A 27,916-nucleotide genomic window follows, 5' to 3' on the forward strand; every position below is an offset into this window, starting at 1 on the left:
GAGGGATGGAGGGATTCACCTGTGTTTCTGACATTGCCTCAGCCACCAAAAGCACAGAATTTTCCCCAACATGAGCAAAAATTGTATCCCCAAGCTTATTTTTATTAAGATACAGTAAATTCTTTTGTTTTTTTTCCCAATAGAACTTGAGGGAAACTTCAGAATACAAAAATCAGTCCAGAAGATTGTATTTTGTTGAAGTTATAGACATTAAAACTGGAATTTTGGACAGAAGCATTGATTTATAAGGAAACTTGAGTCCCATTTGTTATTTACAAACTGCTGGTGTCATAAATACAGACAGCCAAGTGTAGGACAGAGACAAGTGGGGAAACAATTTCCAGAGGGCTTTTTTTTTTGGCTAGGCAGTTGAATAAAAAATTAGATCTTGACCTAAAGTCATTTTTACTGGTAAAGCTGTAGTTATTCCTGTACTAACCAAGCTTATAAATGGAATTTTAAGAAAAAAAAAAATCATCATCAAGTCTCTGTAGCCACTTTATTTCAGGGGCAGCACAAACTATTCCACTCAGCTTTAAACCTTGTGCTGTTTTAAACTCCCTGCAGTACTTTAAAATCCCCATGAGTAAAAGAATAAATCAAAAACCAGAGTGGGTTGGGTGGTACAGGGACTCTGGGTGGTATTTTAGGATTTTTTTTCGCTGATCATCTCTCTAACAGGTCCAGGTCTTTCCTAGATTTGGGACTCCAGAACATTCCATGTGCTTGATGCACATTTTTATCCATCTGGGACAGGTGCGGGATATTGACATGGAAAGATGGTGGAAGAAAAATCCATAATTGCTCAATGAGGAAATCCTGTGCAGAGCTTTCATTCCTTCTAGAATCATCTTTATTTAACCATGAGAATAAAATGGATTTGGGCTTAGCTGGAGGAAATATTTGGTCTAAGTTAAAAATCAGGTTCTGCAGGGAAAACATTGCACATAATTATTATTTCTAAATACAAATTATTTTAAACCAGTCTTGTTTTCTCTTCTTATTAGAACACAGAGGCATTTTTATTGGATTTGACACAAGTGTGGCTTCCACCAAAATAAATGGTTTTTTATGGGGTGATGTACTCAAAAGTAGGGTGAAAGTGTGAGGCAGAGAATGACATAAATCCTAAACTCAGTGTGGAAAGCTGGATGGATGGAAGCTCTGAGGAGAGCTAAAACCACATCCTTGAATCCCAAAGCAATGGTAACTCCTAAAAAATCCCCACCAATTCAAATTATTGCAAGGATCCTATAGAGACAGGATCAGAGAACAAACCAGAGGCAGAGAGAAATGGTAAAAACCATTAAAATTGGCACAGGGGGGGAAAACCACACTGGGTGAGATAGAATGATCAAATCTGGTCCCCAGAGAGGGAGAAATGGATCCGCAGTGATGAAAAGTAACCCCAAAGTGTCCTGGAGAAAGAAAGAAAATTTGAACTCTAGTAACACAAATGACCTAGAGTAACCCTGACCCTAACCCCTAACTCTAAACCTAAAACTAACCCTATCCCTAACCCTAACCCACTAGCACAGAGAATTTTTGTAGGCAATAGCCAGGATGGTCTGCAGGCAAGTTGGCTCCGAAAGGTGGCACTTTTGCACAGGGAGCCAAACTCAAGAGCCCACTTGGCAGATGTCATTTTGTAGGGCACGTTTGGCCCTCCGATGGCAGCCAGGTTTGGAGGAGGGGGCAGCTTTGGTCTGGGAGAAATCCTCGACCATACGGAATTTTTGTAGGCAAAAACCCTGAATGAGCTAGGCCAAACCCTAACTGTAACCCTAACCCTAAACCTAACCCTAAGATTAACCCTAACCCAAACCCTAAACCTAACCCTAAACCTAAATCTAATGGGGGCCTAAACCTAACCCTAACTCTAACCCAAACCTTAACCCTAACCCTAGCCCTAGCCGTAACCCTAACCCTATCCCTAACCCTATCACTAACCCAAACCCAAGCCCTAACCCGAACCCTAAACATAACCCTAACCCTAACCCTAGCTGTAATGCTAACCCTAACCCCAACCCTAACCCTAAACTTAAACCTAATGGGAGCCTAACCCAAACTCTAGCCCTAACCCTAACTCTAGCCCTAGCTGTAACCCTAGCCCTAACTCAAACCCTAACCCAAAACCTAACCCCAACCCTAGCCCTAATAATAATCCTAACCCTAACCCTTGTAATTGTTGACCTGTGGTCAGTACTGTGGTCATTGCTGTGCTCAATCCTTTGGTCAGTGCTGTGGTCATTGCTGTGCTCAGTCCTTTGGTCAGTGCTGTGGTCAGTGTTGTGGTCATTGCTGTGGTCATAGCTGTGCTCAGTCCTTTGGTCAGTGCTGTGGTCAGTGCTGTGGCCATTGCTGTGCTCAGTCCTTTGGTCAGTGCTGTGGTCAGTGCTGTACTCAGTCCTTTGGTCAGTGCTGTGGTCATTGCTGTGGCCATTGCTGTGCTCAGTCCTTTGGTCAGTGCTGTGGTCAGTGCTGTACTCAGTCCTTTGGTCAGTGCTGTGGTCATTGCTGTGGTCAGTGCTGTGGCCATTGCTGTGCTCAGTCCTTTGGTCAGTGCTGTGGTCAGTGCTGTGGTCAGTGCTGTACTCAGTCCTTTGGTCAGTGCTGTGGTCAGTGCTGTGGTCAGTGCTGTGGTCATTGCTGTGCTCAGTCCTTTGGTCAGTGCTGTGGTCAGTGCTGTGGTCATTGCTGTGCTCAGTCCTTTGGTCAGTGCTGTGGTCATTGCTGTGCTCAGTGCTGTGGTCAGTGCTGTGGTCATTGCTGTGCTCAGTGCTGTGGTCATTGCTGTGCTCAGTGCTGTGCTCAGTGCTGTGGTCATTGCTGTGGTCAGTGCTGTGGTCAGTGCTGTGGTCATTGCTGTGCTCAGTCCTTTGGTCAGTGCTGTGGTCATTGCTGTGCTCAGTGCTGTGGTCAGTGCTGTGCTCAGTGCTGTGCTCAGTGCTGTGGTCATTACTGTGGTCATTGCTGTGCTCAGTGCTGTGGTCATTGCTGTGCTCAGTGCTGTGGTCATTACTGTGGTCATTGTTGTGCTCAGTGCTGTGCTCAGTGCTGTGGTCATTGCTGTGGTCAGTGTGATCCCTTCAGCCAGGCTGTCCTCTCACCATCACTGTTTGGACAATCTGTCCAATCCTTAAAGACCCAAAGAAAATCATTAACATCCCATAACACAGAGCACCCGTCTGTGTTACCCGTGAGCTGTTCACCCACCTGCTCACCCACCAAGGGCCAGCAGCACCACTGGCACCTCCAGTGCCCCAGGGATCCTCTCCATCCTCGGGGTGCCCCAGCACAGCCACAGCTCAGCTTGCAGACTGTCCCTCAGGCTACAGGCAGCTCCTTCAGGGACAGCGCACCCACACTGCCATCCTTCACCAGCTCCTTCATTAACGCTGAGATAAGGGTGAGACACATGGCCCGGGGCTGGAGGAGGCAAGGAGAGACTGGAGAATGAGATGGGAAGCTGGAGAGCAAAGAGGGAACAGAGGCAGAGAGATATTGGGAGAGAGAGGGCAAAGAGGAACAAAGAGCAGACAAAGGCAGAGAGACACTGGACCCAGCTGAGAGTGAGCACAGAGAGGGAGCAGACAGCAGGGACTGGATGGCACAGAGAGGGCAGAGACTGAGGACAGAGAGAGCAGAGGCTGGGAACAGAGAGCAAAGAGGCACAGAGATGGGGGAATGAGGCAGCAGAGAGCAGAGACGCAGTCACAGGGAGAAAAGAGGGGTGGAGGAGAGAATTCAGAGCTAACACACACACAGAGGCACAGAGAGGGAGCTGAGAGGCAGAGAACAAGCAGAGCAGAGTCCACGACATGCTGTTACCCACCTCTTGTCTTGAGGAGAGGGAACCATCTGCCCTCCTACCCCAGAACCCAAATCCCCTCTGCTCCTTCTGCCCTACATCCCAGCCTACCCCACGGCAAACCTGCCAGACCCACGCTCCAGCCCCAACCTGTGCCCTCAGCTCTGCTGTGCCCCTGCCTGGCATGCCAGAACTCCTTGTCCATCCCTCCCAGGGACTCTTTGCAGCCTTGGTGTCCTTCCAGGCCCTGCTGCTGCTCCCCGTCGTCTCCCATCACACAGGACCAGTGCTTACGAAGGATTACAACACTTTTTATTCCCACGCAGCCGTTTCACAGAGTACAAACACAAGACAAGACACCAACACAGACAGCCCCCCCCCACACCCACCAGCACCCCAAGGCTGCTCCCCACTCTTTCACCAGGCACCCCAGTGCTGCCCTGTGCCCGCAGAACCCAACCCTGCTCTGACCCTCAACCCCTGCACACCACACAAACATAGCAGGGAACTTCATCCCTCCTTCCTCTGACTCTTGTTCCTGCCCACCAGAAAGCACCTCTTTGCAATTATTGGCACCAGCTTGTCACCACCACAGCACAATGCCAAGATTTGCAGACCCCCACAGATGAGTTTGGCTCTCTGAACCAAACGTTAGCACCACCTCTGCTCCGGAGAGTCAGAGGGTGGTGACACAGTCTGAAGGTGTCACAACATCCAGTGATGGCAATGCACTGCTCTGGCCATGACCTGTGCCCCAACACCTACCTCTGGCTGAGTCTGTGAGCTTGTAAGACCCTGGTGGTAGCTCCCAAGGATGGTGGAGACCTGCAGCTGTCTGTGTGAAGGGACAGCACATGCTCCATCCTGTCCCACACTACTGACAGTGGTGTGGGCCACCTACAGTGCACCCCACAAGGGAGAGCCTGGGGAAAAGCTGCAAAACCCCCTTTCTGGAGTCCACATCAATGATGGAAAGCTGTAAAAAACCCCAAACCCCAGTCCCACATCGCTGCTGGTGAACATCCTGCTCAGTCTTGCTGTTGCTGCCGCTGTGCTGGCTGCAAGTCACCTTCACGTGCGGGTCTGCATCCCACCTCTCTCCAGGTCACATCCCTTTGCCACCTCGCAGCACGGCCGGGTTGGCAGCAGCGTGGCCGTGGCAGGGGGGCTGTCTCCTACCCTACAAAGACTCAGGCTGACGCGAGAACAGTTTTTGGCCGGGCGGCGGGGCCGCGCCTACGAGGTCAGGTGCTGCTGAGCTGAGCGCAGCCACAGCCACAGCTGGGCCACCACCAGCAGGGTCACTCGGGCACGGTGCTCCCCTGAAGAGCTGGAGGCTGCCAACACAACAAGACCCATGTGAGCTGGGGCTCTGCCATATGCCCTTCAAATCATGCCAGGCTGGTGCCCACCCAAATGCCCCACCTCATTGCTGGGCTCCCAGACTCTGTCCCCGGCATTTATTCTACCCTGCAGATTCTATTCTACTGTGCAGGTGCCATCACCTCCCTTGTAGCTGCCAGAACCTGCCAGCTGTGCCCTCACAGCCCTCAGGTGACAGGGACAGTGCACATCTGGCTCCCTGCCCTCCACACCCCTTCTGTCTCAACACACCACATGTCCCAGCCACCTTCCCCATGCTGCTCACCCCACAGCCCCTTGGTTTGGGGAGTGGCAGTCCCCTGCTGTGCCCACCCCGACCCCGGTACTTACCCCTGCAGCTCTTGCCGTCCCCTTGCAGTGTCCCTGTCACACAGCTGCACAAGGGCCCGTCCGCCCGGCTCGTGCAGATCTGCTCACAGCCTCCGTTGTCCTCGCACCAGTCTGATCCTGGACACAAACAGCAAAGGGGGACACCTGAGCCATGCTACCACACCCTGAGCCCTTGGTCCTTGGCTGCCCGAGGCTGGGATGGCAGACAAACTCCCCAGCCTTCCCTGGGGTTCCACACTTACGCTTCCTCCTGATAGGTCCCACTGAGAGGATCTGCTCCTTGGACTCCTCGGCGAAGGCGCTGGCCATCCTTGTGTGCTGAGGGCAGTTCTGTTTGGGGATAAACGCCACCTCTGTCACCCTCAGCTTCTGCCCAGGCCCCCTCTGTGCCCCTCCAGCTGTCCCAGCTCCCAAAGGCACCCTGCAACCAGGCTCAGAGAGCACAGGTCCCGAGGTGACCTTCCCATGACAGAGCCTAGAGGGACCCACAACCCTCCCATCTCAGCCCTAAGGCTACACCTCTGGTCACGTCTTTGATGCCACATCAGCAGGGCTCACTGCACTCTGGAAGAGACCTTCAAATCAAGCATCCCATCTCTCTGCACTCTCCCCACTCACGATTTTGCAGGAGTATTTCTCGGAGTCACAGAGGGAGACAGCACAGTGCAGGTGAACCTCGTCGTAGTCCCCGATGAACTTGAAGACGGTGACATGGAAGCGACACGTCAGGGACACCCCATTCTCCTCTATGCCAATGGTGTTGTCCTTCATGTTTTGGCACCTGTGCAAAGCACCGATGCTCAGCACCACTCTCCTGTGACTGGGACCCTCCCTCAAGGGGGTCCCTGCCCCCATAAGGCCCCTCACCCCAGGTCCCACAATGGGGTTCTTAGACTCTGCCATGGCTTGTCTGGACAAGGGTGTCATGCCCTGCCTCTGTCAACACTCTCTGGTGTTTCCAGCTTCCCCAGATGCCTGTACCATGATCCATATCCCCCTGTCTCCTGCAGTTAGCTGTTGTCCACAGCATCACTGACACAAGGAAAGTGCTTCTCTCTGCACCTGGTACTCACTCACAAGCAGGGCTTCTGCCTATGTCTACACCAAGCAGATTAACTCCTGCTCTAACAACACTGCTCCTCACCCTTTCCAGATTTTGATCAACCATCTCATTGGCCAAAAGGTCCTTGTCCCAGCTGATTTCACCACCCTTCCAGCACCAACAGACACGATGAAAATCAACGGGGCTCATGGTGGCTCACCCTCCCTCGATGATGAAGTAGCGCAGTTTGTCATTGCTGTCCCGCGAGGGGGTGGCGTAGCACTTGTTCAACATCAGGATCAAGTGGTTGGAGTCGGCCCCCACCACGAAGACCCCCACGTAGAGCACATCCCGGGTGGTGAGCACCACCTCACCCTGCCGGTACGGGTGCTTGTAGGACGAGTTCTTGTACAGAGCCATCTTGGTGGTGAAGCTCCCTTCCTGCGTTGGCACGGTCAGGTTAATCACACTAACGATGACAAAAAAAAATACTGGCTCAGTTGGTGGCAAGGTTTTGAACCCCCAAACTGCTGCCTTGCTTCAGAAGCAGCACAGCCTCACCCATCTGTGTAACAGGCCCTGCTCCTACCTGAGCATCGGCCGCACGACTGAATCCAGGGAGATCTTGATATCCAGCTCATAGGCACAGGAAAACTCCACATTGATGGTCCTGTCCCGGGTGATGATGTTGCCCGTGTTGTTGGCACTTTCAATCCACACCGTGTTCTTGTACACTATGTGAGTGCTGTTGGACTGCAGAGGGAACACAGGGCACTGCTTAATTCCAGCTGTCCCCACTTCCCTGCTCCTGATGAGCACCTCTAAATGAGCTGTGTGACAAGGGACCTGCTGCCCCTCCACCTCTGGCCAGAAAGGGTATGGAATGGTGGGGCTTGGAATTGCATCCTTATTCTACAAAACCTTCCTGTGTTCTCCTTGACCCCCAGTCCATTAAAATACCTCCTGAGCGTCACTTGCACTCACTGTCCCAACCCTGGAGCTGAGCTGGACTGCAATGGACTGTCCTCCGCTCCCAGCCCTGTGTGCCCCATGTCCCAGCTCACCTGCACCAAGTTGCCACAGTTGCCTTTGGTGTTGTTGATCTGGAAGGAGATGAAGTCCTCCCCTTCAATGCCGGGGCATTGGCGGTCGTTGACCCTCACGCCCTCACGCTCAAAGCCCAGCTGGAACAGCTTGCACTTTGAAATGGACACCTCCATTTGGGCAGCCTTGCAGGTCACCTCTGCATCAATAATGTCATGGGTGGCTGAAGGAGAAGATGATACGACTTTAGATCACCACAAATGGCCCCTTGGCATTTCTTCCTGCCACCAGAATTGGGCTGGGATCATCAACTGTGGTGCACTCTGCCAATCCTACATCCCTGCTGCTCAAAGTGTTCCCAAGCCAAAGATGCCCATACTGTGTACCCCAGAAAAGTGGTTCCCTGCTCTCTGCTCCCTTCCTGAACTGTGCATGGTTAGGAAAAACCAAACTTGGCAGAGGTCACAGCCCCTTCCCAAAGCCCCTGTGGCATAATGGCCCAATGTGGAGCTCAGCACTGACCCCACAGCCAGGAGCAGAGGATTCACTGTTCCCATAGGGCCAGGAGCAGAGGATTCACTGTTCCCATAGGGCCAGGAGCAGAGGATTCACTGTTCCCATGGGGCCAGGAGCAGAGGACTCACTGTTCCCATAGGGCCAGGAGCAGAGGACTCACTGTTCCCATAGGGCGGGGGCTCGATGCAGCCGCACAGCTCCCCACCGTTGTCCAGCTCACAGGTGCGGTTGGGGCAGTCTGCTCCCACGCAGGGATCTTCCACCACTCCTGCTAAACAGCACAAGACACAGCACAGACACAACCTTTACCCTCAGACCGTGGGCTAGCCACCTCTAGCCCCACTCCCCAATGCCACATGGCTCCCCTCATGGCTGCTCAGCCTGAGCACCCCAGCTCTCTTACAGCAATTCTCCTTCTCGATCCACTCGGTGCCCAGGATGCCGAAGGTGCGGCAGGCTTCTCCGTAGGCAGCCAGCGAGCCACACAGCTGCACCTTCTTGTGGTTGTAGCAGCCATCCAGAAAGCAGGACTCGTAAAAGGGCAGCGGGTCCAGGAGGCCGTAGCAAGGCTGGAAGAAGCCTTTCATGTCGGTCAGCTTCAGGCAGTAGCTGTCACTCTGCAGCTCCTGGATCTGGACGTTGTCGCAGGAGGCGGCATATTGCGAGTACTGCAGCTCGTTGCAGCTGTGGGCACCGGACATGACATGGGGGTTCCTTTCGTGGCCAGCCCTTCTCCCGTTCCCGTTCCCAGCTGGTGGGAAAGGGCTGTCCGGCCACTCACCTCTTCTGCATGCCGTTGGTTTTCCAGCTCTGTGCCAGCACCACGCTGCTGACCGCCGGCTTGCCCCGCAGCGTGGCGTAGTCGTCGGTGCGGTCGCCGTTGAAGTTTCCGCAGAGGCCGCACACCTTGTTCTGCAGCCGCTCCCCAATGGTGATTTTGATGACATTGAAGCCGTTGTAGCGGATCTGGATGTCGGGGCTGGAGTCGATGATCAGGAAGCCCTCCTGGCTGAAGATCTTAGTGGACAGCCCCGTGACAAAGGGGATGCTCACGAGGCTTCCGTTCACCTGGCACAAGAGAAGGACACGAAGTTGATGTCCCTTCCCATATTCTTTGCCTATGAATGTAGGCATGAGGCTTTTGTAAACAATTCCATGACTGATGCCCACTATCCCAGCTGTGAAAACATCAAGTGTAGTCTGGGATCCCTGTGGAGACCATTGTACATCCTCCACTGTACATCCACTATCCCCTCCCAGCACCACTCTGGAGGGGTTGGACACCCCTACAAGACCTCACCTTGACAGTGTTCCTATCACTGATGAGAATCTGCTCCTCGTTGATGTAGAAGTACACGGGGGAGATGATGGTGAGGTTGGGTGAGGACCACTTGTCAAAGTTGATGATGAGCTGGAAGGAGAAGTCGGGCAGCTTCTGGCAGATGGTGGAGAGGACGAAGGCGCAGTTGGCCGGGAAGCGGAGGAAGGCGCCGTCGAAGGTGCGGAAGACGCCGCCGCCGGCTGCCAGGCAGAAGGAGCTGCGGGTGCTGAAGCAGCCACGGACGCCGTTGCGCAGCCCGCACTCCTCGTCCGATTTGCAGTGCCGGGGGTCGCACTGGATCAGGTTGCGCCGGAAGCAGCGGCAGCGCCGGGTGCAGTCCCCACTCCAGAACAGCTGCTTGGGCTGAAAAAGGGACCCATGAGCGGCTGTCCTGACAGCCTCTGAGGATGGCTGGGACAAGGTTTACACCCCTCTGTCACAGAACAAGCAAGAGCAGGAAACAAGAGCAGAGGAAAGGGTGCAAAGAACACTCTGGCAGCTTGCACCTACCTTGCAATGTCTCTGCTACCCACACTCACGTTTGTACTGCCACCACAACCTCCTTCACCTCTTGTGCTCACACAAAGCCACAGCGCTTAATGCCCCCTTGACTTCTTACTCGCATTCTGCCAGCCACCAACCCAACTGCAAGGAAGCCCATATGACAGTACCCCGATACTGGTTCCCCATGGAGCAAAGGAACCCTACACAGAAATTTCACTGGCACAAAATACAACCCACTATGGTATGACCAGTGCTATCAGCACAGCACTCTGCTGCTTCAAACTCCCCAGTGACACCTAGTAGCTAAGAAAAAGCAACATTTCACGTGAAACACTAAATCTATGACGTGTGAATACCTAGCACAGTGTGACTATACAATACTGGCCTTTTGCACTCATCAAAGAGTCTTCCCAGCCACCATCCTTCTCTCCATCCCACCTCCTGTGCTTGACACACAGCTCACCTTCACCCAATGATGGCATGATGGGTTTATTAGTTAGAAAGACTCCCTGTGCAGCACACCATAGAAGGACATCCCTCTCTTCTCTAGCCCTGCTACCAGCCCATCCTGACTGGCACCCCCATTCACACTGTGCCCAGAAATATCATCCAGAGTGGGGGAGCAGTCCCCAGGAGCCGTGTACCTCATAGTATTTGCCATCAGAGTAGCAGCCACAGTTGTGGGGCAGGATGCAGCTCTTGCCATTGAGGACATAGCCAGGGTCACATTGGCAGCCCTCCACACAGTAGTGGCTGCAGTCACTCTTCAGGCGGATGGCAGCACATCGGGGCTGGCACAGGGACACGCAGCTCTCGTAGTGGCTGTTGGGGGGACAGCTGACAGCTGAGCAGGGGACAAAACAGACACGGATTAGCTCCATGGACACAACCAGCCTGGCTCCCCACCAGGGACTGATTCAGACCTGTCATGCATGGTGCCAGTCTGTGGCCTCACCGCCCCATGAGAGCAGGGCCCCAGAGCCATGAGCTTGCTTGTTAGAAGGGAAAAACGACACAAATTTAATTTTCAGTCTCGTTAGCGAAGACAATTACTTCCCATCTGATTTGCCAAACAGATTGGCTGCCAGGGATGCGTGCAGTGCCCATCCTCAGGAGCCTGATTGAACAGCACATCGTCATCTTATTGACAAGGGGCTGCAGCTTCATTAGAGCAAACACGCACTGCTGGCATTGACGCTGACTGATACAATCCCTGGTTAACAGTGGGGGATGGCTGATGCCTTCTGAGCTTGAGGCTTTCCATTTTCCATCCCTGTCCCTTCTGACCTTGAGACTTCCCTTTTTCCCTCCCTCTCCTGCTGTACCATGTGCAGTTTGTGACAGCTCCTAGAGAATACAGTGTCCCAGACCTCACCCACCAAGTGTGGGAAGCATTGGCTGCCAGGCCATCGGCCTCCCTGTCCCCTGCACCCCAGGAAAAGAAGGACCTGGAGGCAGGGTGGCACTTACAGCATGAGGTGAAGTTCCTCCAGCCAGTGATGGCAATGCCCTGAGTCTGGCACGTGCTGGCGTAGTTCTGCAGCCAGCTGCAGGCTGTCTGCATGGCTCCCCCATCCACACAGGTGTCAAAGAGGCAGTTCTTGTAGAAGAAGCCGGGATTGATCTTGCTGTGGCACTTTGCAAAGACGCCACTTTGGCTGGGGATGAGGCTGCAGAGCTGCTGGGGCTTCCAGAATCCTTCCACCTTGCCGCAGGCCGGGCAGCGGTCACCACAGCCCACGCGGCAGAACGCGTCCCGCTTGGCCCAGCTCTGCACAAAGTCACTGATGCTGGTGGCCGGTGTCCCCCCTGGGGCCACCAGGTCATCCTCGGGGTTGCCATTGTAGCGGCCGCAGAGGCCGTAGGTGAGGTTCTGGAAGCCCCGTGGGATGGTGACAGACAGGAAGGTCTTCCAGTCATACACCACCTTCAGCCCGAAGTCAGTCTCCACCACGATGTGGAAGCCAAAGGCGAAGATGTTCACTTTGCCCTGGCCCAGCTTCAGGGGCAGGTAGAGACGCTCGTTGTTGATCTGCAGGGAGGAAGCAAGGCATGCTGTGAGGGGGAAAGATGGTGGGAGCTTCCACAGAAGGACACAAATTGAGGGTGGCTCGGCCTTCCCAGAGAGAGGTCCCTGCCGACTTCACACCCAAAACAAGGCAGCCAAAACAGAAATCCTCTCCAAAAGCTGTGCCTGGCAGCACCCTAGGACAAGCCCAAGCGTGACCTGACTCCCAGAAAAGCTTGCAAGCCATAAGGCCACATGCCTAGGGTTTTGGGAGTCACACCTGCAGAAATAACCACAGTCCTCATGACCCTGCACTCACCAGCACAGTGTGTTTGTAGGCACGGTGGATGACAATGTTGTAATTAAAGACCTCCACTTCGACCTGTTTCACCCACAGGGCCAGAGAGGTGTCCCGGTCCTCGTTCTTGGCCGTGACAGTGAATGTTGGGAACGTGTCCGAGCGCTCCACCCTGGGCCGGAAGATGGTGGTACACAGCACCAGCTCACAGCTACTCTGGAAGTCAAAGGAGTAGCCATCAAAAGTCAGGTAGTGCCCATAGCCCGAGATGATGCAGGAGGCATCGGTGCGGACGTGGCAGTAGTAGAGGCCGTTCTCCTCCAGGCAATACTCGTCATCCTTGCAGGACACATTCTCACAGTACACGCTGTTGTCCGAGCCGTTGCAGTAGCACAGGAAGTGGCAGGAGATGTCCATCCAGAAGGTCTGGTTGGTGGCCAGCTGCCGGCCCTCGAAGTTGCAGCCGCACTCACGGCGGGGGATGCAGCGGGTGCCGCGCAGGGCGAAGCCCTCGTCGCACTGGCAGCCCTCCGAGCAGGTGTCCCTGCACATGGGGCCCGACGCCAGGCTCTCACAGGTCTCCACGCAGCTCATGCACTCCTCAAAGTGGCTGTTCTCGGGGCAGGAGAGAGCTGCAGGGTTGGCAAACACAGGGCCTGAGCTCCCAGCTCTGACAGCACAGAGTGAGGAATGGGCAAAAGGCGGGTAGTGATGGATTCAGGGAAAACGGGGAAAGCAGCATCTTGTGGCCACTGGCTCATCCCATTCCCCTTGCAGCCCTTTCTCCCTCAGCCATCACCCCCCCTCACATCTCAACCCAGTCCTGCCATGTGCCAAACATCCCCTCCTGTTATTTCCCAAACAAACACCTCCCTGTCCTGAGGCAGAGACAGGCACAGCTTTCCCACCATCTCGGGATTTTTCACATTTACTTCTGAATTATGAATGTTCTCCCATCCACAGCAAGTTTACAGCGACAGCTAAACACCAGTGTTATTCAAATTATCCTCTGGTGGTGGCGTACGGCACCGCCAGACACCATCTGCAGCTCCAGAACGCTCCTACAGCGCACCATAAAACTTTTGCTGCCTCCTGAAATGCCACCCTGGAACCACTTCCTAGGAAATCTGCCTCTGCTGGCACCAGAAACTACCGCCTGTGATTCCAGCACCCCATGCAAAAAGCTGCTCTGCCTCTGCATGCCCACAAATCCCCAACAAAAAGATTCTGCCTGGTGTTGGTGGGTTCCAAACTCCCTTCTCCCCATCCTGGGTGATGAAGAGCTTTGGTGCACTCACGGCAGAAGCTGTGGCTCCTCCACTGGCCGATGTCCACGTCGGCGTTCTTGCAGGCGCTGGCATAGCGTGCCACCGAGTCACACAGCTCTGACACGTTGCCCCCGCTCTGGCACAGGCGGAAGAGGCATGTCCTGTAGTAGGCTGAGACGTTGACCACGCTGTGACACTCCAGGAAGGAGCTGTTGGTGGGATCGTTGATGATGCCGCAGCTGGAGCGGCTCCTGTAGGACTTGAGCAGCTCTGAGTCGTTGTTGCAAGCCATGAGCAGGTCCCCGCACTCGCCGTTGCAGATCTCGTCAAAGGTGGTCCAGCTGTCCAGGAAGAGCTCCAGGTTGTCCGTGAACTTGCCCTTGGGCAGGGAGAACTCATCAGTGGCGTTGTCGTTGAAGAGGCCGCAGAGGCCCCCGGTACAGTTGAAGTAGGAGGTGGAGAGACGGATTTCCACAAGGCCAGAGTTGTAGTAGCTGATGGCCAGGAGCCCCTCGGACTCCATCACAGTGCTGTTGTCAGTCTGGTAGATCTCCAGACGCCCAGAAGGGTGGAAATAGGGCAGCTCCACGTCATAACCATTCACCTATAGGGAACAAGGTGGAGAGGCTTCAGGGAGGGTGATGTGGCTTTGCCCAAGCACGCTGTGCACATTAAACACTCCCTGACCCAGACCCACCCTCCAAGGCCCAGAGCCCCCTCTGAGCGAGGGCATACAGCCGAACCTTTGGGTTTTGCCCCACAAAAAACAATTTTTCTTTCAGGAAAAAGGCAAGTTGCAGGAAAAGGTGGAGGCAGGAAGCCTCAGAAGGAACAGTGCTGTGGCAACAACTTCACAGGCACCCAGAGGGCCTCCTCATGATGGTTCAAGTGTCCCTGTGGTGTCCACAGACACAGAACCATAAGCCCTTCTTCACTGGATCACACCACAAGCCACCACTTCCCACCCTGTCCCCAGGCAGCACCTTTACCTTAATGTCTGCCAGCCTGGTGCCTCCAATCTTCACCTCTTGACCAGCAGCCTGGACCCGCATGACACGTGGCCCACTGGGAGTCGAGCCAGCCTTCTTCTGGCTGATGTCCACCTCGATGAAGTCTGGCCTCTCTGGACAGGTCTTGAGCAGCGTGTAGGACTGTTCCAGCGGGTAAGGGAAGGTGATGCCATCAAAGGTCTGCAGCACCTGACCCTGCCCCACCAAACACACGGTCTCCCGCTTTGGGTAGCACCCGCGGTAGCCGTTCTCGATGGTGCAGATCTCTCCCTCCGGGCAGGTGGTGTTGAAGCACCTGGCCTCCCCGCCAGCCTCGCAGTGGCACTGCACAGTGCAGTCTGGTGACGCCCAGAAGGACTCCCCGATGGGGTAGTAGCGGCCGTTCACGTCACAGCCGCAGCCCTGCACGGGGACGCAGCGGTCGGCGCTGAGGACGTGGCCCTCGGGGCACTCGCAGCTCTCGCTGCAGGGGGAGGTGCAGGCCAGCGGGGCCGTGAGGTCCGAGCAGGTGGCAGGGCAGCTGCTGGCACACACCGAGTACTGGCTGAGCTCCGGGCACTGCACGGCCGCCGCTGTGGGCGCAGAGGGGTGACAAACAGAAGAGCCATGTCACAGCACGGTTCAGGGTCAGCTGCCACCTTCTCACTGACCACAGCAGAGACAACACAGAGTGACCCAAGAACCCCTCACTGGTAGCATTGGCCTCTCCGTTTCCCACCCAGGCCTCCCTGGCCAGAGCTGGGCTTCTCCAAAATAGCCCCAGAGCCACTGAGCCACCCTCAACTATTTATGACCACAAGGATGGCAGACTGACCAACCAGTCCCCATTCCACTCCAGCCTCCAACTCTCCTCATGGCAGCTGATGATCTCCAGAGCAACGTGGAGCTCCCAGCTCATGCCTGACTTGTGCCACGCTTTTGCTGGACCAAGGGTGTGATGCCATGGAGAGGAGGGACCAATCAGTTCTCTCCCAACTCCCTCCACTTCAGGCAATTCCCTCCCTTGGATTTCCTCCCCCTCCTGTCACGCCCTCCTGGGCACACAGGCAAACCCCTGGCACTGCTCCTCTCCTCCCAAACACTCACCGCATCCCGTCTGGCTCCGCCATTCTCCCACCGAGACGCCCAGGGCCTGGCACACAGTGGCATAGGCCTGGATGGCCTGGCACAGCCCGGTGCCATTGTCCTTGGCGCTGCAGAGGTCGTAGACACAGCTGTGGATGAAGGCAGTGGGATCCACGACAGAGCCACACTCCCAGAGGGGCCCCCCGCTCTTGTTGATGAAGCCGCAGTACTCGGGGGTGAAATACAGAGCCTCGGTGGTGGGGTCGCAGAGGCTGCAGTTCTCCAGGCAGCCTGTGGAGCACCTGCGCTCGGGATGTGGCACCTGCCAGCTCTCGCCCAGCTCCAGTACAGACGTGGCCACCCTCCCGTCCGAGCGCAGGACATCGTCCTCGGGGTCTTTGTTGTAATTGCCGCACAGCCCGCACGTGGCGTTGATGTAGGAGCCCGGCACGGACACGGAGGCATAGTGCTGCCCATCATAGGTCACCAGCAGGCCAAAGTCAGTCTCCAGGGCAGTGGACAGGCCGCTTTGGTAGACCTTGATTGCACCCAGTTCCAAGGAGATGGGCAGGGACACCATCAAGTCATCCACCTGCAGGGACAACACCCGGCAGCTGAGCCAGCGCATGAAATAGCAGAGCCCTCGCGCTGGGACACAGACAGGACAGCCCTGGTGTGGGGTTTCGGGGTAGGGACACGCACAGAGGGACAGCCATGGGTAAGCTACAATTACTTTGTGTCACCTGTGCCCATTCCCCAGGACACACAAGGCCCGGAATTGTCATCCCACATTCTCCAGGCTGCCAGCACTGTGTTGCTGCCACCTCAGAGGGGCTGACCTGGCAAGTTCTCCCCTTCCAGCAGAGCTCTTACCTTTGCCTTCCCAAAGCCGCCCTTGGGGAGAACAATCTTGTGCGAGTAGACCTCCACAAAAATATCCCTCAGCCAGGAGACGGAGGAGCCGCCTCGGTTCTCATTTTTGGCCTCCACGTTGAAGTAGGGCAGCTGGGAGCCTGGCCAGCACTGCCTGGCGAGGAGGTAGGAGCAGGAACCCTGGAAGTGAAAGAGGAAGCCGTCGAAGGTGTGGTAATGTGGATCTCCGAACACCAAGCAGGTGCTGCTCTCCACCGGCACGCACTGGAAGAATTTGGCCTTCGTCTCACACGCCTCGAAGGGGCCACAAGCCATGTCCTGGCAGAGGATCTCATTGTTGAAGTCCAGGCAGCGGCACTTGGTGGTGCAGTTGGCGTCGTCCCAAAAGATCTCCCCTTGACGGAGAAACTGTCCTAAAAAGACAAAAAGGGAAAAACCCACGCTACATCACTTCTTGAAACAGAAACACACCCTGAGTGCACCCTCGGGGGGTTCTGCTGGTCCTGTGATGGAGACCACTGTGTCCTGCTGCTGGGCTTCTCAGCTGCTTTGTTTGTGCAGACTCCCAGAAAGAGCTGCTCAGCAAATCCCAAGCTTTGTTTCTAACGTGTGGTGTATCCCCTTTGAATCCTACCCACTCCACGAGTCCCTGGAATGCTGCAAGTGCTGGAAAACACGCAGGCTGGAAAACTTGAAGGTTATTTATTCCATGCATTTTGGACACCCACCACTCTGGTTCTTCTTCAGTACTGCAGGGCACAAAAGGCATTTGTGCTGCTTTCCCAATGGAAAAGCCCCATTTGGAGGCAGTTTCCAGCACTTTTGCTGCACTTGCACCGTCCTCCAGCTTTGCTGTCCCTTCCATGGTTCCCCTGTTCCCATAACTCTGCTGGTCAAAAAGTCACTCTGTCATCAGCAGCCCCGGGAGCAATTTACTCCCTTTCAGGAAGAGCTCATAGCAGTTGCAGCACCAAAGAGCTGTTGATAAGCAGCTCCCACCCCACACAGGAGCCCCAGCAGAGCGCTGAGTGATCGCGCAGCCCCAGACGGAGCAGACGTGTTACACCACCAGAGAGGGAGCGGCTGTGGCTGGTGAGAGACAGGAGAGGCAGGGAGAAGGCTGGAGAACAAGGGTGGCAAGTCCCCGTGAGAATTTCTCTCCCCTCCATCTGGCCTTTTTTCACACTCCTCCGGTGTGTGGCTTCTGCAGTGCGCTGCCTGAGTTTACCTCTCCTAAACTTTTTGTTCTCTTCCCTGCCTCCTCAAAAGAAAAAAAAAAAACAAACCAAAAAACTATTTTCTGCTTCCCCACAACAAATGTCTCCTCTTGGCAAGGCCCACGCTGCAACCATCCTGGTGTGGGGAATTTGGGAAAGGGATGTCTTTTGGATCCAACACCTCGTGCTGCGTCTCCTCTCATGGAGGGCAATCAGCCATTCACCGTGGAATTTAAATCCAGTGGCGGGATGTACTCGCACTCCTCTTGTCACCTGCAGAGCTGAGACTGGTTCCCAGCTTCTCTGCAAAGTCCAACCCTTCTTCATGGTGTCAGCAGCTGGAAAATGTTGGAGCAGCTGGATCCAAAACTTTGCTGGTGCTGCAAGAGCCTTGGAATCTCATGGATCTTCAACAGTCCTAAGTTAGGACATGAAGAAGCCACGTCTCCAGTTTCTGTCAGCAAATGACAATCCTGTCTTGCTGGAAAGACTCCTGGAGCACAGTGGATGTTCCTGACAGTTTTATTTGTCAAATGGAAATGCAATAATCTTTCAGCAGCAGAGTCCCTGTGCAGCCAGTGTGTGCATCGATTAATCCTTTATGGCTCGCAGTGTCAGTGACAGGCACAGACTCTGTAACTGGTGCAGACACTTGGCATTTGTCCTGCCTGCAAAGCCTGCTGCTCCTCCTGCACAAACAAGGGAAATGGCACCACAAGATCAGCTGCCCTAATTTATGGGCAGGAGGAAATTGCTGTCCCCAGGTCTTTCCTGTTGCCACCAATTATCGCAGGAACTCGGAGATGTGCAAGGACTGAACCCTCTCTTGTGTTCCTGTCCCTGCAGCTGCCACTCATGGGGATGCCCTGGCAAAAGCACAGATCATGCAGCACCCCAACAGAATCACCTGTTGCTACACTGAGCCCCAAAATTTGGGGACAAGCAATGCCATGTCTCCCTTACCTCTCAGGCTGCAGCCGTTGGCCGGGTCTATTTCTTTGCCATCTATTTTGAAAGCCCAGCGCCCAGGGACATTTACATTGGTTGTTTCCTCAATATTGACAATGTCTGGGGTTCTGGAGCCTGGGATGCTGAAAAAGTTGGTAAGATTTCCACCATTGAAGCCAGCCTAAACCAGAGAGAGAGCAAATTCCATCACCCTTCTTGACAATGGGAAAGTGATGCTGCATTTTCTCACTTCTCTGCTCCCTCGAGTGCATCTTCTTTAGTTTTAACAGCTCTTTCTGGAGATTTCTTTTTTCAAGTAGTAAAATTTTCTGTTTTCAGGTAGTCTGGATGTGAATGAAAAGCTAAACAGGCAGTACAAGCAGCAGGGATGTGTATTCATAGATTTATGTTTGTATAGATACATATGTATGCACTTATAGGTCTAAGGGTTGTGAATCGAGTGGCCAAGATAAAGCAGGGCAGCAATGTAGGGAGAGATAAAGTGAGGAAGCAATGTGGGGATGCAGGATTCCTGCATTCCTTATTCAGGAATGCCCCCTTCCTCAGGCAGAGGGACTGGCTGGGGCACTGCTGACACCACCAAATTTTGGAGTGCCCCTCCCACCGTGCCCACAAGTTCAGTGCAAGGCCATTTCTAGGGATGCTGAGGGACTCAGTGGCCTGAGCAAGCATGGACACTTTGGAAAAGCCATAGGGAGTCACCCAAGAGCTCAACAGGGATGGGGATACAGGAGCAAGAGCCTCACCTGTGCCATCACCCCGCCGAGCCCAGTGAGGGGGTCCCCTCCGCTGGCTGTGCCCGTGGTCCAGCTGATCTCGTGGTAGTTAAACAAGGCAAAGGATGACACCCCGTCTGTGATCAGGACAGCCTGGAACGTGTTCACCTGTGGAAAACCACGGGCACATTCCCAGGTGATAATGCTTTTCTCCTGCCCTTCTGCCACATTGATATCTGGCCCGGGTGAGTCTCACAATGAAGAGCAGAAGTGGAATGAGACCCAAAATATGTTTGTTCTTGCTGCCAGAGTTCCAGCAGCTCCCATTCTTGCTTCTTCCTCCACCTGGGAGCATGTGAAGACCATCTCTGATCCAAGGGAGCACCAATAGATGGCAGCATGAGAATAAGTTCACGGGGAAGGAGCAGCGGGCAGGATTTGGGTGGTTGTGATCTGTGGTTATCTCCTGTTTCCCTGTCTTAGCTTTATTCCTGCATTATCTTTCCCGGTTCCCTTCCACATTCATATCCTACAACGCTGCTCAGGGTGGATTACATCCAAGCCAGCCGTGTATATTCTGCACTTTTGCTGGCTGCCAAATCCCCTCCCTTCCTGCTAAGTCTTCTGCTCGTCTTCTTCCACTTGATGTGACTCTGCATTTCCAGCCCCACAAACTCCAGGCACATTCCAGCCAGGATCCAGGTGGGAAGAGCCCATCTTCCCTTTTAGGGCCATGCAGAGAGACAGAAGCAGTTCCTTCCCTTGAGATATCCTGTCCATCCCTGCAGATCCAGCAGCAGAGCTGACTGGGAACTCAGTCAGTCGCTTCTCTCAGCTCCTTGCATTTTCCTGTCCTTCCCATCCCTGCCCTGGGACCATGCCATGAGAACAGCTCCTCCTGCCTCTGAACAAGCAGGATTTTAGCAGGGCTCAAATGTGGGCTGCTCTCTTCTAATTACTCCAGATCAATACTTCAAGCCTTGCTACCTGGGCACTGCACACTGGGGAGGAATCCACAGCCCCAGAAACAATTCCCAGGTGACTGGGAAAGCCCATGGATCAAACCATCTCCTACTGGGAAGCATCAGGGGATTCCTGGGCACTGCAAGCCATTGGTGGCTGCTGGAGGGAGGGGAGGGCTGGGGGTCACATCCCCTTGGGGCAAACCCAGCGCCTCTGAGGATGCCTCGGAGAGGAGCCCAGGGCTGCTCTGCTGCCTGCACACCACAGGGGATGTCACTTCCAAGGAAACATTGAGAGCTTGAGTGCATCCAGAGAAGGGCAACGAGGCTGGTGAGGGGCTTGGAACACAAGCCCTGTGAGGAGCAGCTGAGGGAGCTGGGGTTGTTCAGCCTGGAGAAAAGGAGACTCAGGGGTGACCTCATCACTCTTTATAGCTCCCCAAAAGGTGCCTGTGCTCAGCTGGGGTTGTCTCCTTCTCCAGGCAGCACTGACAGAACCAGAGGACACAGTCTCAAGCTGCATCAAGGAAAAATTAGACTGGATATCAGGAAGAAGTTTTTCACAGAAAGAGTGATCACGTACTGGAATGTTGTGCCCGGGGAGGTGGTGGAGTCACCATCCCTGGGTGTGTTTAAAAAAAGACTGGATGTGGCACTCGGTGCCATGGTCTAGTTGAGGTGTTGGGGCATGGGTTGGACTCAATGATCTTGGAGGTCTCTTCCAACCCAGTGATTCTGTGAATTCTGTGATTCTGTGAAACGAGGCCAGGAGAACTCTCCAACACAGAGGCGAAGCAGCTCTGGGAGCTGTCAGCAGAGGGAGAGAGAGGTGTGGGCAGAGCTGCAAATGGCACAGCTCACACCAGGGCAAGCAGGGCAGGGAATTAAAGCAGAGCCACTTCCACTCCTCATCCTTCCCCTGGGATTCTTTCTCCTACTCGTGGTTTCCTCTTGCTTGCCTTTGCCAAGTCTTTTGCTGTGCTGGGAGATCACAGACACGTCACACATAAAGGCAGTGGCACATGGAGAGTGCCACAACAGCTTTTCCACACAGCAACAAACCCTGCTCTGCTCAGGAGCCTTTGGGAGGGGAGCAGGAGGTTAATCTTTCACCTGGCTCTCCTCATGAAGAACACTTCCATCAACCTCCAAAATTCCCCTCTTTGGAGCTCCTGGCTATGGAGAACCCTCTCTGTCCAACCAGACTCTCAGAAAATGAACCAATTTGCTCAGGTGACATCTCCAGGCAGCAACTGCAGCATCCCTGAGGCCATAATCCCAAATTTTCTGCAGCTTTTCTGCATTGCGATGAAATTCCTGCTTAAGTTGCATGGTGCTATTCCTTGTGCCAACCCCAAGCCCTGGCTGCTGCTGAGCAGGAAGGCTGCTGGATAGCAAAATAAATTGCATTGTGTTGCAAATGTAATTCTTCAGGCAATACACGAATCTCTATATTGCTTGCTGTCTGCAAATATATATATATATATATAAGTATATATATGTGGGGTTTTTCTGCAAGTGCTGCCAGGACTGGTAAAAAAATATGCATCAAATCTCAGGCTTCTCTAACAAATGGAAAAGAGCTGAAGTGTTTATCAGAGCCAACTCCTCGAGACAGGAGAAGCTGGGTTTTGGCACTCACAGCACACAGACTAATCCTGAGCAATCCAGACAATAGCTGGGATCCCTCACTTGCTATTCAAGAATGGGTTGGATGAGGCTTGGGGCAATCTGGTCTAGAGGAAGGTGTCCCTGCCCATGGCAGGGGGTGGAATGAGCTGATCTTTTCCAACCCAAGCCACTCTGATTCTGTCTTCACCCCAAGCTCCAGCACAGGCCCTCCCAGCAGTCCAGCATGGACCTCCCGACATCAGCTGCAGTCACAGCTCACAAATTCAGCAGATATTTAAAAGCTGTCCATGCCCTGACAAACATCCCACTGCCATCCCCCTCCTGTGAGATACAGCTCACACATTTATGGCCATGTGACATGGCCAAGTCATTAGTGTGACTCTGAGCAGCGTGATCAGTCTCCCATGCAGGCAGGAAGCTGCCATCAGATATATCTGAATTTGTATGCAAGAAATGCATTATGATCAAGCCAAGAAGTCCTAATTGGTGTCAGAGCCTTGCTTAGATCCTACAGACTCTGAGGAGGAGATGATTTCCCTGGAGATCTTAAAGCAGAGAGCGAGGCTCCTGCAGGTTCCCAGGGGACAGAATGAAAGGACCGTGGTGCTCCTCTGACCAGAAGGGAACTGGGGAGCAGGAACACAAAGAGTCTCACTCAGTTTTACACACGGATGATGGGACAAGACATGAAACACACCCATGAGAAGCCACTCACCGGCGTCGTGCTGCTTCCCCCGTAGAAGGTCACCTCCTCCCAGGTGACGATGAAGAGCCAGAGGGCAGAGAAGGAGGCCATGTCCCTGAAGTGCCTGCGGACGTCCCTGGAGGCCCTGCGGAGCAGCTCTGGCTCCGTGCTCTCCCTGTAGAAGATCTCCCCACGGATGCCATTGTGCACGTCTGCCCAGAAGGGCGCCACGAAGGCGCGGCCGTCGGTCAGCGGGAAAGCCTCCGGTGTGAACTGGCTGACCAGGGCATTGAAGGAGATCACACCGTTGTTGTTGACCTGCGTGGAGACCCCCACTTTGTCTGAGACAAGGTGGTTTAGCAGAATAAATCAGCACGGAGCTGATTCATTTGGTTTGTCAGGAAATGCGGGGAGAGAGGATTTGGGTTCACGCAGACAGAGGGTGAGCAGCGTGACAGTCTAGGCACAGATTCAACTTCATCCTACCCCTGGTGGCCAAGAGCTGGGACAGGAAGCCCCAAAAGCAGGACAAAACCCTGAAAAGTCTTCAAAATAGGGTTCTACAGGAGAGGCACACCTCAGAGTAGGATGGCACCCAAATCTACTGAGACACTGCCTTGGGCTCCTGGGATTGCTCAGCTTTTGGAGAGCAGCTCTGCAGCACTGGATGTGGGTGATGGTGGCTGCATGGGAAAAACTGCCATCTGTGACAGGTCCTGGGGCTCCCCAAGGGCAGGGAGGTGCCATCTCAGCCTCCCCAGAGTTTGCTGAAGTTGCTCCCCAAAACATTTTCACAAAGAACAGACAACAAATGGCACTGCTGCCCTGGATGCTGGAATCCCTCGCCGCACAGAGGTTTGGAATGGGATTCTGCTTCCCCAGCGCTTTTGTGCACAAACAGGAACTGGAGAATGGATGAATCTTTGCCCCTCTTCTGATCCCACAGAGACCACAAAACCTGGGGTGTGGCACAGCCACACTGACCTAAGCCCTGTCTAAGGTTTAGGTGAGTTCAGGTGACCCCTCTCAGCCACGCCCTGGTGTCCCCTTAGCCAGGCTTTGCTGTGCCATCACCTGGGAGCAGCAGCAGCCTGTCCTTGTCTGGGGCCCCCACAAAACTGTTTCCCCTTTTCCCCCCTGCAGGTCCTGGATGTTCTGGTTTCTTGTCATGGAGCTGGAATTATGTCCCTTGTGTCAAGCCCTTCGCTTTGCTGTGCCATTTAATCATCCACAAAGAAAATGTATTGCCTTTTAGATTCCTTTCCTATGAACATTATCCCATTAAATGTACCTTTGACTTTCTTAATCATAAAACCTATCAGTTCATGAAATCTAAGAACTTGTCAGGTAGCTGCTAATAAATCTTCCAATTCCTGGTGACAGGCAGAGCGTGTTTAAAATGCAGCCAGTAATGGCAAGGAAAAGGATGAAGGGAAGATCTGATTTCTCCACTTACATAAATGCTTCTGTATGGGGCTCCAAAAAAGATGAATGGCACAGAGATCTTGATTTCAGGTGAGCTCCCATCATCGACTTTGGGGGTTTTGGTGTCGTTCTGCCAGAATGGATACAGGCTTGCCATGGTGTGAGCTGGAAGGAGAGGGAGAAGAGTCCTGAGGGCAGTGTCAGGCCAGTCCTGATTTCAGAGACGCCACAGAAAACCGCACCAAACCCCAACCTCAGCAGCCAAAGGGTGCTTGAAGCCAGGGCAGAGCTGCTGGCTGTGGGACTGGCTTTAGGACAGGCTCTGGGAGAGACTCAGGAGAAAAAGCATCGTTCAAGTTAGTCAGGGCACAGCAAAGTGAGCACACGATGCAGCACAGCTGCAGTTGTTCCTCACTGGGACCGTGGCCAAGTCAAACCCTCTCAGTCCTGGCTTCACACGAGGACAACAGGTCCGTGCCCTGCTCCAGGACTGCCTGTTCCACAGGGTGAGGAGCTCAGGGGAGCAAGCAGCACCAATTCCTGCCCCCAGAGCCACGTTCCTGGCACTGCCCACCTCCCTCCTGCCTGTTCCTCCCCTGCCAGGGCTCCAGGGCCGGGGGGCGGCCGGAGGGGTCACGACAGCTCCGACATTTCCCAGGAAAATTAAGTTTCCTGCTCAAAGGCACTGACAGTGAACATAATCATCCCTCCCAAAAGCACTTCAGAACATTTTTTTGACACATTTCAGCCTGCTGCTTTTTTTTACCGGCCTAAAGTCCATCAGCCTGAGGCACAAGAAGCCACTTCTGCCCTCAGGGCACACATCCCTTCTTGTCCCAGCCAGACCTCTGCTGTCATTTCATGTCCTGTTCCTTCAGTCAGCTCCTCACAGAGCAAACAGGGATTTTTCTGGGTTTGCCTCCCCCTTCTCCCCTCTTTGATGCAGGAAAGCCTCACGACATTCAATCTGGGATGTCAGAGCCCCCAGGCCTGGAACAATCCCGGCTCTGTTCACCCGGATTCAGGAGATGCTTTCATTTCTTGGGCCCTGCCCTGAGCTCTTGGGGGCCTCCAGCTGAGGCCAGGTTGTTTTGTGTTCCCATGGACAGGGAAGGGACACTCCTTGGGTGCTCAGCCCTGAGGATGTTCCATGCTGGGAGGAAGCAGAGTCACTGACTGACCCTTCACAGGCTCCAGATTTTCCTGGGAAAAGGAGATAAGGGGAAATCTGGCCTAACCCACTGGCATCCTGACTTCCTAAGACACTTGTGTGCCCTGTTGGATATAAAGGGAGGTGGCATTGATGGTACCCAAGCCACAGCCCTGTTTCCACAGATGTATCCAAAGGGCCACAGCAAAATTCCTCCTGCCAGGCAGCAAAATAAATAATTTCACAGCTGTTACACACCTGATGAGTTAACACAGCCAAAGCACAGCTGCAAGATATGGATTTTATTCCTTTTTTAAACAGGAGCATCAGCAGACATTCCTCAATTCTTCCTTAGCTCTACTAGTGCCACACTACCATACCTACTCAGCAGCCCTAACAAAGAAATTTTCCAAATTCCTGCTTCCTCTGGAAAGCTCCAGGTGCACACACAGCCATATAAATGGTAAACTCAAGCATCCCTTAGGATTCTAGTCCCTCCCTCTCCATGGGGAACACTCAGTTCACCCTGGCTGTTGTTCTTGTTCCAGCCAAGGAGCTGGGGGTGTTTCCCAAGCCCTCTGGAGTCATTTCCCAAGCCCTCCAGGGTCTCTGAGCACAGTCCAGCTGGGGAATGTTTTCCTGCTGGGAGATACTCACCTTGCTGCCGTGCTGTTATCACCAAAAGGGCCACCCAGGCTCCCAGAAATGATCTCTTGTTCATCCTGCAGGAGGGAGACAAAGCCAGCCATGCATCACATTGGTAGGAAAACAAATCCTTGAGGCAGTTCCTGAACTGCCTGACTGCTGCTGATGTGGATGTGAAACATGTGGGTGTTTCAGAGCTGGAGGTCCCTCACCTGCCAGGGAGCCCTGAAATGCCTGTCCCAGGGATTGGTGTGAGGAGAATTCCCTGGTGGTAACAGGGAAAGGAAAGGCTTCCTTCACTGCCAAAGGAAGCCCAGAGACACCCAGAAGAGCTCATTTCATGTTTGGAAGCTGTGAACAGACACAACTCTCCATGGGCTCCTTATTCTCCTGGGTGTTCAGGAGCAATTCCTGATCCTCTTAGTGCAGGGATGGCCACTCCTAGCTGATTCCAGGGGGAGCAGCTCTGCTCCAGACAGCAGAGCTGTGATGTGCTCTCATGGTGCAGGGGCTCCAACTTCAGCTAATCCTCTGCCCTGGCTGCCACAACCATCACTCAGGGGGTTGGATGAGCGTGGAAGGAGCACAAACACTTACACAGCTGGGCAGCTCCCTGTACAGCAATCAATGAGAGACAGAGAGAGCACAGATACAAAATGAAAGCAAAATCCTGTGCCAGCTCGAATTCCTCCTGTGCCTAATGCAATTTGTTACTCATTATTAATCCAATAGAAAATATTACTGAAACACCTGTTTTGATTTCTTTGCCCGTCGATTGAGCTTGTTCCGCACGGGCACGGCTCAGGGAGAGATCCCAGGAAGGTCTGGGGCTCTCCCAGAGTGCTGGGAAGGGAGGTGAGAGCTCCCCACATCAACTGTGTGCATTATGTGCAGCCTGGGTGACAACAACAGCCTCCCCACCTTCCCAGCCTTAAAAATCTCCCCAAAAACCCAGCGTCTCTTTGTGTTCTCCCCATGGATCTGGTTTCTTTTGGAAAATGTGGATCAACACATCCAGCTCCTCCTAATGATACAGAGCACAGGATTACGGGGGGAAATCCCAGCACTTATCCCACATCACTCCCTCCTGACTCCCATTACTCAAAGTTTGGAACACAGTGGAAGGAAAGTTCTTCGCTCACATCAATGTGACCGCATTCTCCACGGGGAAAAGTTCATCCACCAAGGAGAAGTTTTAGCACATTCCTTGTCTTGGAAAGGTGAAAGGAGAGTGACCGAATTTTGTATAGATTGTAAATCTGAGTCTCATTTGCAGAGACCAGCAGAGAGTGACCAGTGGGGACTGTGGCAGTGCGAGGACAAGAACAAAACAGGACAGACAGCAAAGAACACACCATTGAACACATCCCATCCAAAACTACAGTTTTTTAGGTATGGAAAAATAAAAAAAAAACACCAACCTGTTTCATAGGCTAGAGGAGCAATCAGGTCTGAAATTTTAGACCAATCTTGGTAGAGCAGGGCAAAATCCTATGTCAATGGAGAATGCATGCCTGTCCTCCCATGCCAAGTACTGCTGGTGACTGAAATGATGGCTCAGTCTGCTGCTCTCCCAGTTGAAAACTCTGTTTCCTTCAATGCTCTTCCAGGGCTGGAGCAGTGTTGAGTTGCAGTCACAACTGTTGTTCCTCTATTGGTAACCAGCAGGCTATAATCTGGAGATCAGATTCTGGCCTGGGAAGGGAGAGAAGCCTGTTTTTTCCCCAAAAGCTCACCCCCTTCAGGTGGATTCAGATGGAAATGCCACGGAGACAGAGCTGGGCTAGCAGCTCTGCTGCTCGGGGAACAGAAAACCCAACCCTCAGAAGAACTGAGCCCCTTCCTCCTTTGTGTAAAGGGGAGAAAAAAAAAAACAAACCCTTCTATATAAAGTTACAGGATTAGCATTAAACAGTGCTAGGCTTAAAGCGCTGATCAAAGGCGCTGCCCTGAGGTTTCAATGGAGTTGCTTTGCCATCCAAGTCCTGCTTTTACAGGTAGAAAAGGAAAAACTCACCCAGTCCAGCCCAGAGGTTTCCTTG

General features: G+C 53.6%; 1 protein-coding gene across 1 annotated transcript; it reads right to left on the reverse strand.

Annotated features, from left to right (window-relative positions):
• Nucleotides 1–3,532: 3,532 nt before the first annotated feature.
• On the reverse strand, nucleotides 3,533–27,695 carry TECTA (tectorin alpha). The gene is made up of 24 exons (XM_062508660.1): nucleotides 27,296–27,695; nucleotides 25,887–25,951; nucleotides 24,111–24,244; nucleotides 22,685–22,972; nucleotides 19,406–19,543; nucleotides 18,654–18,819; nucleotides 16,474–16,886; nucleotides 15,622–16,192; nucleotides 14,515–15,107; nucleotides 13,556–14,129; nucleotides 12,279–12,889; nucleotides 11,422–11,983; nucleotides 10,596–10,795; nucleotides 9,427–9,810; nucleotides 8,908–9,194; nucleotides 8,530–8,810; nucleotides 8,287–8,397; nucleotides 7,631–7,833; nucleotides 7,156–7,319; nucleotides 6,787–7,035; nucleotides 6,143–6,305; nucleotides 5,767–5,854; nucleotides 5,525–5,641; nucleotides 3,533–5,148 (listed from the first exon to the last, which is right to left on the reverse strand). The coding sequence occupies exons 2-24, from the start codon at nucleotides 25,948–25,950 to the stop codon at nucleotides 5,048–5,050; spliced, it is 6,462 nt and encodes a 2,153-aa protein (XP_062364644.1). The 5' UTR covers nucleotide 25,951; nucleotides 27,296–27,695; the 3' UTR covers nucleotides 3,533–5,047.
• Between the last annotated feature and the right edge of the window lie 221 nt (nucleotides 27,696–27,916).

Source organism: Cinclus cinclus, chromosome 25, assembly GCF_963662255.1.
Source record: "Cinclus cinclus chromosome 25, bCinCin1.1, whole genome shotgun sequence".
Taxonomy (NCBI): Eukaryota; Metazoa; Chordata; class Aves; order Passeriformes; family Cinclidae; genus Cinclus; species Cinclus cinclus.

Excerpts from the sequence above, each read along its gene's own strand:
- TECTA (XM_062508660.1), bottom strand. The coding sequence starts at position 25,950 with ATGAACAAGAGATCATTTCTGGGAGCCTGGGTGGCCCTTTTGGTGATA. Across the intron at positions 6,306-6,786 it reads TACTTCATCATCGAGGGAGG|GTGCCAAAACATGAAGGACA; the intron begins GTGAGCCACCAT and ends TGCTTTGCACAG. Across the intron at positions 5,855-6,142 it reads AGAAATACTCCTGCAAAATC|AACTGCCCTCAGCACACAAG; the intron begins GTGAGTGGGGAG and ends ATCCCCAAACAG.